The sequence below is a fragment of the Rattus rattus genome, chromosome 7 (assembly GCF_011064425.1).
Source record: "Rattus rattus isolate New Zealand chromosome 7, Rrattus_CSIRO_v1, whole genome shotgun sequence".
Classification (NCBI taxonomy): Eukaryota; Metazoa; Chordata; class Mammalia; order Rodentia; family Muridae; genus Rattus; species Rattus rattus.
The window spans coordinates 94,542,499-94,562,011 of record NC_046160.1 but is presented as its reverse complement, the minus strand read 5'-3'; the positions used below and the strand labels follow the sequence as shown (position 1 = coordinate 94,562,011).

At 45.8% G+C, this 19,513-nt stretch overlaps 3 protein-coding genes and 1 pseudogene across 3 annotated transcripts; 3 read left to right on the top strand and 1 right to left on the bottom strand.

Moving 5' to 3' along the window:
* Nucleotides 1-5: 5 nt before the first annotated feature.
* On the top strand, nt 6-596 carry LOC116906147 (dnaJ homolog subfamily C member 17-like; the record flags this gene model as incomplete). Its single annotated transcript, XM_032909132.1, is given in 1 exon segment — nt 6-596. A coding segment is annotated over 1 exon segment (591 nt), but the record flags the coding sequence as incomplete, so codon positions are not given.
* A 4,659-nt stretch (nt 597-5,255) lies between these two features.
* On the top strand, nt 5,256-6,168 carry LOC116905800 (dnaJ homolog subfamily C member 17-like). The gene is given in 2 exon segments (XM_032908774.1): nt 5,256-5,432; nt 5,434-6,168. Coding segments are annotated over 2 exon segments (912 nt in total).
* Nucleotides 6,169-11,116: 4,948 nt separating this feature from the next.
* LOC116906146 lies at nt 11,117-11,841 on the bottom strand (annotated as a pseudogene).
* Nucleotides 11,842-15,067: 3,226 nt separating this feature from the next.
* Nucleotides 15,068-17,946, top strand: LOC116905215 (pre-mRNA-splicing factor CWC22 homolog). The gene is given in 2 exon segments (XM_032908031.1): nt 15,068-17,116; nt 17,118-17,946. Coding segments are annotated over 2 exon segments (2,709 nt in total). The 5' UTR covers nt 15,068-15,181; the 3' UTR covers nt 17,892-17,946.
* The last annotated feature ends 1,567 nt before the right edge of the window (nt 17,947-19,513 follow it).

The following is a 19,513-nucleotide window of genomic DNA, read 5'->3' as shown; positions in this document are numbered from 1 at the left end:
GCCACCCAGACAAAAATCCAGATAACCCCAGAGCAGCTGAACTCTTCCACCAGCTGTCCCAGGCCTTGGAGGTACTGACTGATGCTGCAGCCAGGGCTGCCTATGACAAGGAGAGGAAAGCCAGGAAGCAGGCCGCAGAGAGGACCCAGAGACTTGACGAGAACAGGAAGAAACTGAAGCTCGACCTGGAGGCCAGGGAGTGGCAGGCCCAGGCCCAGGGTACTGAGGAAGAGGAGGAGAGCAGGAACACCACCACACTAGAGTAGGAGTTTGCTCCATTACGATAAGAGGGTTCCCGTCAGTTGGAAGAGCAGCAAAGGCTGATCCAGGAGCAGATCCACCAGGACCGAGAACAGAGGCTGAGAGGAAGAACAGAAAATAGAGAAGGCAAAGGAACCCCCAAAGTAAAGCTTAAGTGGATGTGCAAGAAGGAGGATGAGTCCCAAGGGGGCTACTCCAGAGATATCCTCCTGAGGCTTTTACATATGTATGGAGAGGTTCTCAACTTGGTACTTTCCAGAAAGAAGGCAGTCAATGCCATGGTGAGCTCAACCACTCTATGTAATGAGGAGAAATACATGCAGTATCTTTACTGAAGAATGGTGAGGTGAAGCAAACCACAGCTCAGGGCTCATCTCCCAGCCTGAGGGGTCAGATTTACACTCCTTCATCAAGAGTCCTCTCACTGTCTTCTACAGCCAAACATTCTTTCACCAGTGTCTGCATCAGGACAACTTTGACATGTTTGCTTTAGCAAGACATCCTTCACAGGTGTGCCGCAGAAATCATTTGGCAAAATTAACTTCCCAAATAACTAGAAGTTTCCATTTCATACCGCCCTTTCCCTTGAAGAATTGTTCTTTTTCCTATCATTAGCAATCTACACACAATGAAAACTATTGTAAAAACCATCACATTTTCAATATGTAGACTTTAGTCAAATAATTAACAAAACCTTTCTATCTATACACAGTTCTTCAAAACAATTTAAATTTCTATCAATGTACAATAATTCTAGCAAAAACTTAAATTTATATCAATATTCAGTGATTAAACAAATCTTACATTCCTCTCAGTAGAAAATAACGGAACAAAAGTTGGCTGAAATTTCTAGTATACGGTTAGTTCCAAAAAAAGACTTCAGGTGTCTATCAGTCTCTGATCATAACCACTGCTCTGACCAGCTATGGCCCAGTGCTTTTTTTCTGTAGGCATATCAAGAACCATGAGCAGCTTTACTAAGGAAAAAAAAAGCTTGATTGCTATATCCTCAATGAAGGCTTTAATGCCAAGGACATTCTACACCAAGAAGACAGGAGGAGGACGAGGAGGAGGAGGAGGAGGAAGAAGAAAAGTCTGCAGCAGACTGTGAGTAACTTTGTTTTGCCAACAGGACAGGCTTTACTCTAAGATGATAAGAGGAAAAAGTCTTGGCACCAGCACTTTAGCTTACTCCAACTGGAGGTTGTGGCCAAGGTCAAGATTAACGTTTTCTTTTCCATGGTCCTTTAGCCCCCTGAGACAGTTTGATAAAGGGCTGCTACTGAGGTCCTGAAAGGGAAAATGCCCCACCAATCTGGCTAATGATATTTTGCTTTCCGCTAAAGATTGTGGCACCCTAGAAACGGCCTATGTGAAAGTGGTTAAGGTGCTTGAAAACAATTGTTTATAGCACCAGAAAAGGTTCAAATGGGCAAAAAAGGAGAGTATTTAGGAACAAAGATTACTCCTCATAGTATTTCCCCTCAGAAAATTGAATTAGGAAAAGATCATTTAAAAACATTAAATGACTTTCAGAAATTACTAGGAAGCATAAATTGGATTTGACCCTATATTAAAATGCCCAATGTAGATTTACAACCACTCTATGAGATCCTGAAAGGAGATTCTCAGCTTGCTTCACCCCGTGCTTTGACCAAGGAAGCTTGCAAGGTACTGTCTTCCTAGGTTCCCTAATTACTGTGGCCAGTATATGTTCCTCTCCTGTCTTTTATCTCTCTTTAGCTCTCTAACTTCCTCTTCTTTTTGTCTCTTTTCTTCCCTAGCTTCCTGCTCTTTTTACCTTTCTTCCTCTTTCTCTTCCTCAGTCTCTCTGCTGTCCACTTATGTGCACATACCCTGAACCACACTTCAACTTTCCTTTCTCTGCACTTACACTAACTCTCAGCAACTTAGCTTAACTCTTCAAATTTCTGTAACTTTTTCTTTATATCTTTTTCTCACCTTAGCCAGATTGGTGGGGCGCTTTCCAGCCCCTCGGAGACCCACCCTTGGAGCCTGGCGGTAGACCTGGAGCACTCCCTACCTTCAGGGGTATTGAAGTCAGTCAGGAGTGAGGGTCTTCCATCCATGTCTGGAACATTTATTTTCTGGCCTCTAGTAGGATTCTGTCTTTCCTCGGTGGTAAAGAAGATCTATAACAGTTACTAATAAGCATCTCATGTGGGATGGTGAGAAAACAAGAGGAGAATCTAGAGAATAGAGGTCCACTGAAGAGGACAAATAGCATTTAGTCACACAGCTAAACCAGGAGGCCTTTTGGGGACAAACAGCACAAGCTTCGTGTCTGTGAAGCAGAAAGGCGAGCAGAGAGGCAACTGATATGTTACCGACTATCTCTCTGGACTTAGAGTTTTCCTCAAGGAGTCTCTCTTCAGTGTCAGCTTCGTGGCTTTACCTCTCAAGAGAACCAGCCTCCAAATGACACTAGGCTTCTAGTAAGAACTAATAACAAAAGGATGGAGAGATGGTTAGGACCTGGGTGTTAGATGCCAAGTGGCTGACATAAGAATTGTAACCGGTTCACCTGGGACTTTCAGGACCTCAGTAGCAGCCCTTTACCAAACTGTCGCACTGGGTTAAAGGCCCATGGAAAAGAAAAGATTAATCCTGACCTTGGCCACAGCCAAAGCCTGAATTCTAAATTTTGACGGGCAAAACAAAGTTCTTCACAGTTAGTTGTAGATTCTTTCTGAAACTATTTTAGGGGCTTCCCTGCCCCCCAACCTGGGGCATTTTGATCACAGGGGCAGGAACTGGCTGCTGAGGGGATAGGATCAAAGGCACTGTCCATGTAGACAGACTCTTCTCTTAGAATAGGGCCAGCGGATAAGGGGAGGGAGGCAGGCTCTCTCAAAGAAAGTTCTCTTAATGCACTCTTTTTGTTGTCAAAGCATCAGCCCTGGCCAACCGACCCTTTACCTTGAAACTCTTTTCCAGCTGGCTCAGGCCCCTGCCCATGCACAGCCTGCAGCTTGCTTGCCCATGCACCTGCCACCCTCAGCCCCACACTTCCCTACTCTGCGCTGTCCCTTCCTTAGAAGCTGTGAATGTTTAAGCAACAGGAGAATTTTTCTTCAGGACCTAAGGTAAAACTTTCAGGTTCTGATAATGCCTGCTTCAGACAGGGTCACTCGCTAACCTGGAGTCCTTCATACACAACTGTTAACAGCAGCTAGACTGGACAAGTGGAGCAAAGGGAGGGGCATCTCCCCTTGGGAAGGAGGCTCAAGAGAGAAAGATAAAACTCCCTGGCAGAAAACAATTTTTCTCAAGCAAATTATTTTTAACTTCTAAGTTAAGCACCAAGAGGACCAAGTGAAACTCTTTGACGAACAAAGTAAATAGTTCTGTGATTAAGTTTCCAGTTATAAAGATCAGAGGAGGAGAAAGTCCAATACTGAAGGGGCTGCATCCCATTGCCTGGACCAGGGGGAGGTCTATAAGCCCGCAAGGGAAAAACAAGAATCTGGCCAGTAGAGGAGTCAGGGGTGAGTGCTAGCCAACTTTGCATCCCCTGGGCCAGACCTCCAGAGGGGCAGAGGATTCAGGAGGTTGGACACCATAAGTGCACAAAGGTATGGCTACTGTGGAGTCATGCTCTGTGGGGCTCTGAGCCCTGCAGCTTCGGGTACCTGTAGCCGGACACCCACTCCCTGATTCTTCTTCCTGTGGAGCAGAGGTCAGAAGGCTGCTGGGGAGGAAATGGGGCATAAATACGGGGAGGAGCTGGCCATTCAGGAGGCTCCCCACCTCAGGATAGATCTTAGGAGGAGCAGAGGGTACTGAGGATTTTGAACCGGGTTTTGCCAGACCTAGATGTAAGGTTTCTGGTCCAGGTGTGCTCCCAGTTTTTCCTGAAAAACAATAGCTTTAACAAAGAATCATAGTCAGGTCAAAAGAGCCCTCAGGGGGCCAGCCGACACTGAAAGTTGGCCACTCAGAGGTGCACAAAGTCTGCCACTTTCCCTTCTTAACTTCAACTGACATATTATGTGCTCTGTCCCTAACTTGTCCAATAATCTAACATCAGGCTTACGGGAGTCATTACTGTCTGTCCTATCATCACAAAAAAACACTAAACAGACAAACAACAGACAACACAAAGAAACCACAATATCCAGACAACAACTGCTGTGCCTAGTCCACAGGCACCAGCCAAAAGCAGTTTCAGATGAAGAGGTCTTTGAAGTTTCTCTTCCAAGAGGAACACACTATCCTCTTCTACCCAATAGGAGACCACCAGGCGTCCCTGGCTCTCCTGTTGCCCTGAAGCATCCCTCAGGGTGCAGCTTGTGGTCCTCCCGACATGTCTGTTGACCACAGCTTCTGAGCTTTACAGCTCCAGAAAGTGGCTGCAAAACCAGAGCGCTTTTCAGGTACTAACCAGAACCAGAACAGAGACAGACACAGACAGCAGCTGCACACTCAGACACAATTGGGGACCCCCTTACCTCCAAGAAGGTCTTTGAAGTTGTGGGTGGTTGCGAGATCCCGGACGAGCCCCTAAATGAAAGACCATGGGTGGGGAAGACCCCCACTCAAATCTCGAGACGACGCAACCCCCCAAGAACTCATGAGAAACGAGTCTTGATGTAATAAACAAGAGGTGTATTTGAGGAACCAGAGCTCTGGAGATGACACGTATCTCACACAGGAGACAGAGGAGTCGACCCCAAGCCCAAGTAGAGGAAGGTATTTACAGGGAAAATTACATAGGTAGTTGGCAACAGTCACAGAAAGCAATTTCATTGTTTTGTAAGTTGGGCTCAGTTCAACTCTAGGCCACCCTGCTTCTGAGGCAAGTTGACCCTAATTCTCTTTTTTGTCAGGGCTGTTGAGTCAGGCCTTATTGAGGCCAGATAATTTTGTGTAGCCAGGCTACATCCCCAAAACATGTTATTTGCTGTGAGGTAAACTTGTCCTCATAGCAGGGTCAGTGGGGGATAGTTTAAAATCTTTATTCTTTCAGAATCATGGCAGTGACCAAAGAGGTCTTACAGATGTTTCTCTACCTGCTGCTGGGAGTCGAAGAGAAGGCAACAGACAAAGAGGTGAAGAAGGCCTACAGACAAAAAGCACTCTCCTGCCACCCAGACAAAAATCCAGATAACCCCAGAGCAGCTGAACTCTTCCACCAGCTGTCCCAGGCCCTTGGAGGTACTGACTGATGCTGCAGCCAGGGCTGCATATGACAAGGAGAGGAAAGCCAGGAAGCGGGCCGCAGAGAGGACCCAGAGACTTGACGAGAACAGGAAGAAACTGAAGCTTGACCTGGAGGCCAGGGAGCGGCAGGCCCAGGCCCAGAGTACTGAGGAAGAGGAGGAGAGCAGGAACACAACCACACTAGGGCAGGAGATTTCTCGACTTCGAGAAGAGGGTTCCCGTCAGTTGGAAGAGCAGCAAAGGCTGATCCAGGAGCAGATCCGCCAGGACCGAGGACAGAGGCTGAGAGGAAGAACAGAAAATAGAGAAGGCAAAGGAACCCCCAAAGTAAAGCTTAAGTGGACATGCAAGAAGGAGGATGAGTCCCAAGGGGGCTACTCCAGAGATGTCCTCCTGAAGCTTTTACATAAGTATGGGGAGGTTCTCAACTTGGTACTTTCCAGAGAGAAGGCAGTCAACACCATAGTGGAGATTGCAACTGTCAGAGCTGTGGAGCTGGCAGTCAGAAATGAAGTGGGCCTAGCTGACAACCCTCTGAATGTTTCCTGGTTGGAGGGACAGCCCCAGGGCACGGTGGACCCCAGCCCCCCAGGACTGTCGAAGGGCTCAGTGTTGTCAGAAAGGGACTATGAGGGTCTGGTCATGATGCGCATGCGCCAGGCCACTGAGCGACAGCAGCTGTTGGCCCAGTTGCAGCAGGAAGATGAGGTGCGGCACACATAGCCGGGACTTCATCCTTCCCACTCCACATCCTTTTCTGAGTCATCACCAATAAACTTTTTAAAAAACAAACAAAAAGAAAACCAAATATGTATAATATGTAATGGATAATTTCTAATCCTGATGGCCTGTTGCATTTGAATAAAGTTAATTCATTGTTATCAGGGACAAATTCAGCAGTCTCTATGGGCAAAATAACCCTGCATTCAACGAATCAGTAATTACGTTAAGAGGTTTGAGATATTCCAATACCATAAGGATAGCACACAATTCAGACTTCTGAATTGATGTGGACTTTTGGAGCAGGAGGAGGAGAAGGAGAAGGAGAAGGAAAAGGAGGAGGAGGAGAAGAAGAAGAAGTTTCTTCCCCTGACAATAAAGATGCTTTCTGTATTACAGACCTCAAAGACATTCTAAAGCAGCATCTGACATGGCTAAAAGCTCTTGCCCTGTTACTCCCTTTCCTCTTCCTCTTTGTGTTGGCGCCTGCACCGACAGTGTGTGAATATCGGGCGTAGGTCTGCGGGATTGAAATAAATCAAGTACACAGGTCATCCGTTTTCAGCGAGTGCCTCCAAGGCTTTACTGAGATCTCCTTATATACCCAAGGCAAAAGCCTTGGAAAACAACAAGGCAGGTGAAAACCCCCAACCAGGAAAACAGGAAAAGTCTATGTGGTGAAAGTTCCGGCCCAATCAGGGGCATAAACAACTTCTTAACAACAACAAGCAGGAAGGCTCAGTGGGGAGGAAGGGTGCCATGGAGAATCCCAGCCCCAAATCAGGGGCTAAGAGCAGCTCCCAGAGCAGCTCCCAAGGGTGTAAACAATTTCTTGCTATGGCAGGCTAAAAGGCTCAGCGAGGGGGGAGGGAAACACCAAGGTAGGGCCCAACATCTTTGTAAGAGTAGAGTTGGCACCAATGCAGCATGGAAAGCTAGGAGATGGGGTCACACTTAAATGTTTAAAGTTTCCATAGGAACACAGTGTTTTATATGGACTTTTATTTACTTTTCAGACATGATACGATTGAGTGCCCCCCAGCTGCTGAGCAAGCATTTGTAGCTTGTACATTGGCAGAATGCACCAAAAGCTTATGTTGTGACCTGTTGTTGTAAAAATATAAAAAATAAAAAAAAGTATAAGGTTGTCTTTTATCCTGCTTGATCTGGCACCGTGGTGCCCCAAGAAATCTGCTAGATATCCTGGGAGAAACACATCCCAACTCTGTGGTGGCCCAGACCAGCCGCCCCACATTCTATTACACTTAAATCTACACCTGAAAGACCACACAACACAATAACCTTTGACCCAATTGGTATGTTATCATTGTCCATCGAAACATACAAAGCCCAGTACCATCCATCCCATAAGAACATTAATAACAACCTGTAAACACACAGAGCAGAATCTTGAAGTCACCTGCCATGGCTTCTCTCCCTCTCTCTCCTTGCTCCTCTCTCTCCTTTCCATCCCAGTCTCCACCTCTTCCTTCAAACTTTTCTCCCACCTCTCCTTCCATCTCACCCAATGACAGGCCTCCTTCTATCCTGTCCCTGACTCTCACCTGTATTTTACAAATTCAATGGAGATAAGGTTCTGGTGAAGTCACCTGAATCCTGAGTTCTTGACTGTCCTTGAAGAAGTGGAATCAGCATCAAAATAAAGATAACTCCAGGGCAAACCACAACAGAGATAATTTTGAAAATAAAGAATCTTGGAAAAAAAACCCTGAGAGTTAACAATGCATTATTTATTCTGTCCTTGGGTTTTTTTTTTTTTATGTGTTTGTTTGTTTGTCCGTTTTTACTTTCTTTTTTTATTTAATGGGCATCTCTTTTGATGGTACAATTGACTCTTTCTAGAATAACTTGTCCCATGGGATTATATGGTATATTGTAACAGGTTTTATATTCTTATATGCTAGGAATTGTTGCACCTTATTGGATAAGATCTTGTAGTGGCTATTCCTGATTGTTAACTTGATTATATCTGGAATGAACTAAAATCCAGAACTGGAAGGCTCACCTTTGATCCTGATCTTGAGGCTGGGAGATACAAGTTTCTGGCCTGGATCTTGGTATGGAGATCTGCAGGCAAAGTGGCTATGAATCCCAGGAACTTAAGGCAAAGAGATCTCTGAATCAAAGGTCAACTGGGACAAAGCAAGTCCCAGAGCCATGGGAGGTGGTACACACCTTTAATCTGGGACGGACCTTTAATCCGGTACACACCTTTAATCTGGGACACACCTCCTGCTGGAGACCTACATAAGGACACTGGAAGGAGCAAAGAGTCTGTCTCTTGTTGCCTGCCTGCCTCCTGGGAGGAAGCCATTGCTAGATCCTTGGACTTCCATTCACAGCTGCTGCTGCTGATCGTTGTTGGTGAGTTGGACTACAGACTGTAAGTCATCAAACAATTCTCTTACTGTATAGAGACTACCAATAAGTTCTGTGACTCTAGAGAAACCTCATTAAGTCAATATGTGAGAGCATCTTCACTTTTAATTTGTGCAGGCATCTCCGTAATTGCAGAACATTGAGATCTGCAGGGGCTAGGAACTAGGATAGAGGAAGGGGGCGAGATCACCATGGCAGGGAAGAAGAGCAGACACATACAGGCCTGCCTCAGTCTACTTGCCTAGTCATTGGTTGTTGGCTCTTTGTTGATCAATCAAAAACCATCTGGGGATGAAGATCTTTAGCATTTGGACACTCAGATTCCCATTTTTGGAGGCAGGATTCATTTAAAGCATTAGCATCAATCCCCCAAAACTTAGGACATTGTATTATTTGTCTTGTTAAGGGATGGAAGTTTTGTTCTTTAAACCTTTCCCATAAACATGTCTCTCAAGAAAATTTGAGGATTCTAAACCTGTTTCCTATTAGTAATTTGTCCATTTCATCATTTCCTTGAGCCGATGAACCAGGCACCCTGTATAAGTAAACCAAGTATGGGACTCCTGGGAGTTGTAGTATCAATTCAAGTTCAGGCTAGAATTCTGACCAAAGAGTTCTTACAGATGGATCTCTACACGCTGCTGGGCTTTAGAATGTCTTTGAGATCTGCAATACAGAAAGCATCTTTATTGTCAGGGGAAGAAACAATTTTTTTCTTCTTTCTTCTTTCTTCTTCCTTTTCCTTCTTCCTTTTCCTTCCTCCTTTTCCTTCCTCCTTTTCCTTCCTCCTTTTCCTTCCTCCTTTTCCTTCCTCCTTTTCCTTCCTCCTTTTCCTTCCTCCTTTTCCTTCCTCCTTTTCCTTCCTCCTTTTCCTTCCTCCTTTTCCTTCCTCCTTTTCCTTCCTCCTTTTCCTTCCTCCTTTTCCTTCCTCCTTTTCCTTCCTCCTTTTCCTTCCTCCTTTTCCTTCCCCCTTTTCCTTCCTCCTTTTCCTTCCTCCTTTTCCTTCCTCCTTCCTCCTTTTCCTTCTTTCCTTCCTCCTTTTCCTTCTTTTCCTTCCTCCTTTTCCTTTCTTTTCCTTCCTCTTTCCTTTTCTTCCTTCTCCTCCTTTTTTCCTTCCTCCTTTTCCTTCTCCCTTCTTTTTCTTCTTCTTCTCCTTTGGTCCTTTCCTTCCTCCTTCTCCTTCCTTCTCCTTCCTCCTTTCCTTCCTCCTTCCTTCCTTCTCCTCCTCCTTCTCCTTCCTCCTTTTCCTTCCTCCTTTCCTTCCTCCTTCTCCTTCCTCCTTCTCCTTCCTCCTTTTCCTTCCTCCTTTTCCTTCCTCCTTCTCCTTCCTCCTTCTCCTTCCTCCTTCTCCTTCCTCCTTCTCCTTCCTCCTTCTCCTTCCTCCTTCTCCTTCCTCCTTCTCCTTCCTCCTTCTCCTTCCTCCTTCTCCTTCCTCCTTCTCCTTCCTCCTTCTCTCCTTCCTCCTTCCCTCTTCCCTCCTTCTCCTTCCTTCCCTCTCCTTCCTTCCCTCTCCTTCCTTCCCTCTCCTTCCTTCTTCTCCTTCCTTCCCTCTCCTTCCTTCTTCTCCTTCCTTCCCTCTCCTTCCTTCTTCTCCTTCCTTCCCTCTCCTTCTTCTCCTTCCTCCCTCTTCTCCTTCCTCCCTCTTCTCCTTCCTCCCTCTTCTCCTTCCTCCCTCTTCTCCTTCCTCCCTCTTCTCCTTCCTCCCTCTTCTCCTTCCTCCCTCTTCTCCTTCCTCCCTCTTCTCCTTCCTCCCTCTTCTCCTTCCTCCCCTCTTTCCTCTTCTCCTCCCCCTCCTCCTTTCCCTCTTCTCCTCCCCCTTCCTCCCTTCTCCTTCCTCCCCTCCCTTCCTCCCTCCCCTTCCTCTTCCTCCCTCTTCCCTTCCTCCTCCTCCTCCTCCTCCTCTTCCCTTCCTCCTTCCTCTTCCTCCTCTTCCCTCCCCTCCCCTTCCTCCTCCCCCTTCCTCTTCCTCCTCTTCCTCTTTCTCTTCTTCCTTCCTCTTCCTCCTTCCTTCCTCTTCCTCTTTCTTCCTCTTCTCTTCCTCTTCCTTCTTCTTCTTCTTCTTCTTTCTTCCTCCTTCTTCTTGGTGTAGAATACCTTGACAGTAAAGCCTTCATTGAGGATATAGCAATCAAGCTTTTCCCTAGTAAAGCTGCTCACAGTTCTTGATATGCCTACAGAGAAAAAGCACTGGGCCACAGCTGGTCAGACCAGTGGTGAGGACATCACCAAACTCTGAGGATCATCTGGCCATTTGCAGAAGCTGATTCAAGGTGGCACCAAGCTTCTGGCTAGGGTGGCTGTTGGTGATGTCTGCAGGTTCTGACCCTCAGTGTTCTTAATGTTGGTGAAAATGAAACGACTTTAGTATGGAAACCTGCAAAAATATTAAGGGGATGTGGCTATGCTTATGTATCTACAGAGAAGGAAAAACAAGGCTACCAACAGAACCTTATAAACATTTTCTCTGAGTACGGAAAACCTGCAGACATCACCAACAGCCACCCTAGCCCATTACCAAGCAGCTGGTCTTTAGTAACAGTTATTCCACTTGTTAATCACAAGGGCTGGTTCTGACTTCACTTCTGATGGCCAGCTCCGCAGCTCTGACAGTTGCATACCCCACTATGCGTTGCCTGCCTTCTTTCTGGAAAGTACCAATTAAGAACCTCCTTATACTTGTGTAAAAGCCTCAGGAGGACATCTCAGGAGTAAGCCCCCTTGGGACTCATCCTCCTTCTTGCATGTCCACTTAAGCTTTAGTTTGGGGGTTCCTTTGCCTTCTCTATTTTCTGTTCTTCCTCTCAGCCTCTGTTCTCGGTCCTGGCGGGTCTGCTCCTGGATCAGCCTTTGTTGCTCTTCCAACTGATGGGAACCCTCTTCTTGAAATCGAGCAATCTCCTGTTCTAGTGTGGTGGTGCTCCTGCTCTCCTCCTCCTCCTCAGTACCCTGGGCCTGGGCCTGCCACTCCCTGGCCTCCTGGTCGAGCTTCAGTTTCTTCCTGTTCTCCTCAAGTCTCTGGGTCCTTTCTGTGGCCCGCTTCCTGGCTTTCCTTTCCTTGTCATAAGCAGCCCTGGCTGCAGCATCAGTCAGAACCTCCAAGGCCTGGGACTGCAGGTGGAAGAGTTCAGCTGCTCTGGGGTTATCTGGATTTTTGTCTGGGTGGCAGGAGAGTGCTTTTTGTCTATAGGCCTTCTTCACCTCTGTGTTTGCCACCTTCTCTTCGACACCCAGCAGTGTGTACAGATCCATCTGTAAGAGCTCTTTGGTCACCGTCATGATTCTACCCTAAACCTGCATTGATACAACTCCCAGGAGTCCTGTACATGATTTTCTTATACAGGGTACTTGGTTCATTGTCTCAAGGAAATCATAGTGGTTGGGTGTGTTCTGTCCAGACATGGGCCAAGATTTGAAAAGCTAACATTAGTTCTGAATCACAGGATTGAACCAGGAACTCTCACATTGGTGCCACGACTCAGATGCACCTCGTGAGGATTTTGATATTCCCGAGCCCATGTGGCCTGGCACCCCTGCCCCACTGCCACCGAACTCTGGAGCAGAGGATAGGCCTTCCTCACCACATGTCTGTTGTCTGCAGTTGGGACCATCCTGGGCTACCCTGGGCTTGTGGCAGGGAACCTTTGTAAAGATGGATGGAACTGTGCACTCCCAGGACAAAGTCACATTGCCCTAGAATTGCAGTGCAAGCCTCTTGGGCGCACATGACCCGAGATTGCTACTGAGGGTCCTGATGTTGAGCACTGCCTTTACACCTGCTGCCACTTCTGTGTGCATCACGGAGATTAAATCACCGCTGCTGTCTCACCAGCTAAGCCATCAGACCACCAACACCTTAGATCCTGATCTTGAGGCTGGGAGATACAGGTTTCTGGCCTGGATTTTGGTATGAAGATCTTGAGGGAAAGTGACTATGAATCCCAGGAGCTTAAGGCAAAGAGATCTGAGTTCAAGGTCACCTGGGACAAAGCAAGCCCCAGAGCCAGGTGTGGTGGTACACACCTTTAATCTGGGACATACCTTCTGCTGGAGACTTACATAAGGACATTTTCGGAAGGAAAGAGTCTGTCCTTTGTTGCCTGCCTGCCTCCTGGGAGGAAGCCAGTGCTAGATCCTAGATTCACAGCTGCTGCTGCTGATCATTGTTGGGGAGTTAGACTACAGACTGTAAGTCATTAACCAATTCTCTTAGTATGTAGAGACTACCGATAAGTTCTGTGACTCTAGAAAAACCTCACTAAGACAATATGTGAGAGCATTTTCACTTTTAATTTGTGCAGGCATCTCCATAATTGCAGAACTTTGAGATATGCAGGGGCTAGGAACTAGGACAGAAGAAGGGGGGGAGATCACCATGGCAGAGAAGAAGAGCAGACACATACAGGCCTGCCTCAGTCTACCTGCCTAGTCATTGCCTGTTGGCTCTTTGTTGATCAATCAAAAACCTTTTAGGGTTGAGGATCTTTAGCATTTGGACACTCAGATTCCCAATTTGAGGAGCAGGATTGATTCATTTAAAGAACTAGCCCCAATCACCCAAAACGTAGGACATTGTATTATTTGTCTTGTTAAGTGTCAAGCCCACCTCGGCCAGCAAGGAAGATGCAACAGTGTCGGATTCTTCTCAACAGCCTTTATTTCAGGAACACCTCATTGTTGATACGGGGGACCCCGAGCAACAAAGGCACTCGCCTTATATACAAAACAGACTATGGCTGTATATTTGTCCCCTAGGGATTGGTGGAGCATGATCATGCCTCACAGAGTGCCCAGCTCGGCCATGGCGAGCCAGTCTTTCAATTAGGACTGCACCCCAATGGCGAGAAATGAACTTATGCTGTAACACACCGTTCTGGGCTATACGTGTGTGTTTATTGGGGGAGAAACTGGGCAGAGGAGCATTTGACCAGCCTGTATGTTTAAACGGGGTGTAGCCACCTCTGTCTATGACTTGTCTAGATCAGGGTGTCACATCAATATTGCCATTGCTCCTGTCTTAGGTCGTACCTCTAGGAGACTTGGCCTTGCCCGCCATTGGGTTACCCTATTGCCACCAGGCCCCGTGTCTTAGGTTGGTCCAAGCCCGAGGAAAGTTGCCCGTCTCTGGACACAATGACTTCACATGATCATGACAAAAATGATCTAGGGCGAACTCTTAATTTTTTAAAGAGGGCAGCCATATGTTGGGAGACGCACCATTTTCAATGGCGACCATAGCCTGTTAAACAATCGCTTTGTGTCTAGCATGTTCTCGTTGTAAACGGCAGAAGAGCCATAGACATACTCCACATCCCAAGAGGACAATGGCCCCCCAGGCAAACATGCCAGCCCATTCCTTAAAAAAGGAAAAAGCATTAGTAATCCATGAGGTGAAATCTCCAAACGTGATGGGTTCCAATCTAGTGTTGTTAAGGACAGCAATTTGCATCAGCAATTGTCTCGATAGTTGCTCTGCTTTCATGGACCAGTTTCCTTTCAGGTAATTCGAGATTTCTTTGCCCTGTTGAGAATACTGAGAAAAATTAGCTTGCAAAGGAGTAATGCATAAACCTCTAAGGGAGGAAACACAGGACAGCTGTGTCATATGATATAATGCTTCAATTTGTTCTTGGATTAAATCTATCCATTGATTAGCTAATAGAAAGCCAGATGCCAAGTGGGTAAGACTCTACGATAGGTAGAGTTATCTAGTGTGTGATTGCCTTGCCCCGGCCATGATGGAAAACTACAATTATGCATCATAATTAAAGTTGTGATGTTCAGATCAGCGGAATTATCGACTGATGTGTCTCTGCTGCCTGAAGAGGCTCCTTGGGTAACTTGTCTCAAAGCAGCCAGGATGGCCCCAGTGCCCATAGCACTACTGCTCATAGGATCTAACCAATTAGCCAATGTGGTCCTTCGCAGCCATATAGAAGGCTAGGAGGAATTTTTAAGAGTAAAACATAATGTACGCAACAAGGAAAGATTAGTGGCAGTATACCGTTGGGGCAATTCTCCATTTTGCACTATACAGGGAACATCACGCAAACAGGAGGTGGAGAAAAAAGTTGGCAAAACAGTAGAATTGCTATGAACTGGCATAGGTACTGGCCAGGATCTGGCAATAGCCCACAGCGTGAGTGAATCAACCTGGATTACCATTCCCTCCCCTAGATCTCGAAAGCATGGGATCTGGGTCACACAATTCACCAGTTAAGACATCTTTTCACTTTACTTCTGTATTAGTCATAGGTGTAGTAGCAGCATGGCGATCCGCAGCAGAGCGGCCATGTGCATCCAAAATTAAGAAATTTAGAGCTAGAGTCTGTTGCTGTAAAAATATATAAAATAGAAAAGATTATTTGCTTTTACCCCGCTAGGTCCTCACTGTGGTGCCCCAAGATATCTGCTAGAAACACGGCCCAGCCACACACTTTCCTACACTCAAACCCTCACATAAAAGAACACACAACATCACTTCCGGTGTGACGGCGGCGCGGTGGAGCTTTAGGTGACGTGTGGAGACAGAAAACTGACAAGGAACTCAGACCATTGAGTACGTGTCACTTGAAAAAACCTGAAGAATCTGGTTTATCGTGTCAGCCGACAGCAGAAAATGAAAAGTAGTGTGGCACACATGAAATCCTCTGGTCACGACAGAAGGGAGAGCCACAATTCATACCACCGGAGGAGCTCCTCCCCAGAAGACAGATATACAGAACAAGACCGGTGCCCCCGGGATAGAGACTATTCTGATTACAGCCGGTCAGACTATGAGCGATCCAGAAGAGGATACTCTTACGATGACAGCATGGAATCACGAAGCAGGGACCGAGAGAAACGCAGAGAGAGAGAAAGAGACGCAGACACTCGGAAACGGTCCCGGAAATCCCCGTCTCCGGAAGGGAGGAGCCCAGACCGAGGAGTGAGCCAGAGTTCGACATCGAAGAAGAAGAAGAAGGAAGAGCAGGACCCGCTGCTCACCCGCACCGCGGGAGCGTATATTCCTCCTGCAAAGCTCAGGATGATGCAGGAGCAGATTATGGATAAAAACAGCTTAGCATACCAGAGGATGAGCTGGGAGGCTCTGAAGAAATCCATCAATGGTCTCATTAACAAGGTCAACAGCACAAATATGAGCATCATTATCCAAGAGCTCCTTCAAGAGAACATCGTCAGAGGGAGAGGACTGCTGTCCAGATCTGTTCTGCAAGCACAGAGCGCTTCTCCCAGCTTCACTCATGTTTACGCAGCTTTGGTGGCGATAATCAACTCAAAGTTCCCACAGATTGGAGAACTGATCCTCAAGAGACTAATTATTAATTTTCGGAAAGGATACCGAAGGAACGATAAGCAACTTTGCCTGACCTCTTCAAAATTTGTGGCACATCTTATAAACCAAGATGTGGCACATGAGGTTCTGTGCCTGGAGATGCTCACTTTGCTGCTAGAGAGACCAACAGATGACAGTGTTGAAGTAGCTATCGGCTTCCTCAAGGAGTGTGGTCTCAAATTAACCCAGGTGTCACCAAGGGGAATCAATGCAATCTTTGAACGCCTGCGAAACATTCTGCATGAGTCCGAGATTGACAAAAGAGTCCAGTACATGATTGAAGTGATGTTTGCTGTACGGAAGGATGGATTCAAGGACCACCCTGTTATTCTGGAAGGACTTGACTTAGTGGAAGAGGATGATCAGTTTACACACATGCTCCCCTTGGAGGATGACTACAATCCAGAAGATGTTCTTAATGTTTTCAAGATGGATCCTAATTTTATGGAGAATGAAGAGAAGTACAAGGTTATTAAAAAAGAAATCCTTGATGAAGGAGACAGTGACTCAAACACAGACCAGGAAGCAGGAAGTAGTGAAGATGAGGAGGAGGAGGAGGAAGACGAGGAGGAAGGAGAAGAGGAGGAAGGAGGACAAAAAGTAACTATTCATGATAAAACAGAAATCAACCTAGTCTCGTTTCGCCGTACAATATATCTTGCTATTCAGTCAAGTTTAGATTTTGAAGAATGTGCACACAAGTTGCTGAAAATGGAGTTTGCTGAGAGCCAAACAAAAGAACTCTGCAACATGATACTTGATTGCTGTGCCCAACAAAGAACCTATGAAAGATTTTTTGGCCTGTTAGCTGGGCGGTTTTGTATGCTGAAAAAAGAGTACATGGAATCATTTGAAAGTATATTCAAGGAACAGTACGACACCATCCACCGCCTAGAGACAAACAAATTGAGAAATGTTGCTAAGATGTTCGCTCACCTTTTATACACAGACTCACTTCCGTGGAGTGTTCTCGAGTGTATAAAGCTGAGTGAAGAGATGACGACATCATCCAGTAGGATTTTTGTCAAGATCTTCTTCCAGGAGCTGTGTGAATACATGGGTCTTCCTAAACTGAATGCGAGGTTAAAGGATGAAACTCTTCAACCGTTCTTTGAAGGACTGTTACCCCGAGACAACCCACGCAACACCCGGTTTGCCATCAACTTCTTCACTTCCATAGGTCTCGGAGGATTGACGGATGAACTTCGAGAACATCTGAAAAAATACGCCCAAGGTCATCGTAGCCCAGAAACCAGACGCTGAGCAGAAGAAACCGGTCCTGACATCTTCATCTTCAGAGTCTTCCTCGGGGTCTGATTCCTCTGACTCAGATTCTGACAGCAGCGAGAGCAGCTCAGAGTCCTCCAGTGAAGCGAGCAACTCCTCCTCCTCCAGCAGTCAGAGCTCTGCCTCAGCTAAAGGTACAAGAAAGAAAAGACAAGGAAAGGCCAGAGGTGAAGAAGTAGATAGGTTAGCCAGGAGCCACCAGGCACGTGACAGGCGGCAAGAAGGAGGCAGAGAGGGCCAAAGGCATCAGGAAGGGAGGACTGAGAGAGCAAGGTCTGAAAGACACAGAGCTCAGAACTCACGAGATGCAGACTGGCGAGATCCCCCAGCAAAGCACGTGGAGGACAGAAGTCATGAGAATAGTTACAGCAGAGTTGGCAATGGCCGAGAACAAGGCTCGCACAGAGAGCCAGAAGACAGGCATGGCGAGCCAAAGAAGAAGCGGCGAGAGAGAAGAGATTCTTTTTCTGAAAATGAGAAGCAAAGAACCCGAAATCAGGACAGTGATAATGTTAGAAGAAAAGATCGCTCCAAGTCAAGAGAGAGGAGTAGGAAGCATTCTGGTCATAAAGGAGATGATGACGACAGGTATCAGAACGGTGCTGAGAGACGCTGGGAAAAACCTAGCAGATACGCTGAACATTCTAGAGAATCAAAGAGAAGTCAGGACCGGAGGAGAGAAAAGTCTCCAACAAAACACAAATAACTCTAATGACAACTGGACTCGCCTTACATTCAGTCCAATGTCCTTTTTACATTGATGGATTTCATAGAGAACTCTGTATAAAGTACCTGTTTGTAAATTTTAAAGATTTTTTTTGACATGTTTTATAATTGATATATCTCAAGGTTCTTTGTGTAAAGAAAGAAAATAAAGAAAAGGGACTCAACAAAGGGGTAAATCTTATGTTTTGTGAATAAAAGGAACAAATAAATGTTCATTGAATCATTAAAAAAAAAAAAGAACACACAACACAATAATCTTAGATCCAATTGGTAAGATATAATTGCCCACTCAAACATGCAAAGCCCGGTACCATCCATCCCTTGAGAACATTAACAACAACCTGTAAATACACAGAGCAGAATCTTAACATCACCTGCCATGGCTTCTCCCCTCTCTCCGTCTCCCCTTCTTCTCCTCTGTCTTAGTCTCCTCCTCTTCCTTCAAACTTCTCTCCTGCCCATCCTTCCTTCTCCTCCAATGACAGGCCTCTTTCTATCCTGTACCTGCCTCCTTTGTGACATCATCCTACATTTCACCCTTTTTGTCTAATTAAAAAAAAACTTTTCTCTCAAATATAAGCTGAGCACAACTACTATCATTTTGTAATTAAGAGCATAAAATATATCTAACACCCAGTCCAACACTATATCAGTTAAACAGAATATTTATTTATCTATTCCAGCTTAAGAAAGCCTTAAAATCTGTATTATATCTTGGCTAGCTTGTATACTACCTGATAACTATCTAATAAAATATGTATATTTAGAGTTAAACAGCATGATAGGCTATGAGACTATAATGTCTTCAACCCCGTAAGAAATCTGGGAATGACCAAATATCTATACACATAGGAAGCCTAACATGGCTTCCAGAACTGAGAGGTTGTAGAGACAAATCTCCGCTAGCACAGTCCCCTGTTAGCAACATGTGAGGGCAAGTCTTCAGCCTTCTGGCCCAAAATCAACTGACAGACTCTAGAAATGCAGATTTTGAAGGGCTGATCACCTTGTCTTGGCAGGGTTTATCAGTCAACTATTCTGTATAATTTGTCCTTTTCTGGACAGTATTAGTCTGTAGATGAAACAGGCAGTTTTGTGTGGTTGCTGCCTAGCCACAAAGTATTGACTCACCTGGAGGTAGAGATGTTCACATTCTTCATTAAATCCACCAAAGGGGAACTGTTAGGAGCAGATATGTCTCAACAAAAGATAAATAACTTTAAATCTCAAATTTTGTGGATTTATGACGTTTTTGAAAACCATCTATCTATATAAGACAATCTGGACTGTTGTCTCCATATCCTAAATTTTAACTTGAAAGTACTCTCACAAACTCAGAGCTATGACTTTGTTATTTGAATCTTAACTCACAGGTATAATCAACTCAGAAGAAGGGATATACGCTCCCCAGGTGCAGGTGAGCAGCGGGTCCTGCTCATCCTCCTTCTTCTTCGAGGTCGCTTCTTCCTGAGTAGAACTCTGGCACACTCCTCGGTCTCATGTGCCACATTTTGGTTAATAAGATGTGCCACAAATTTTGAAGCAGTCAGGCAAAGTTGCTTATCGTTCCTTCGGTATCCTTTCCGAAAATTAAGAATTAGT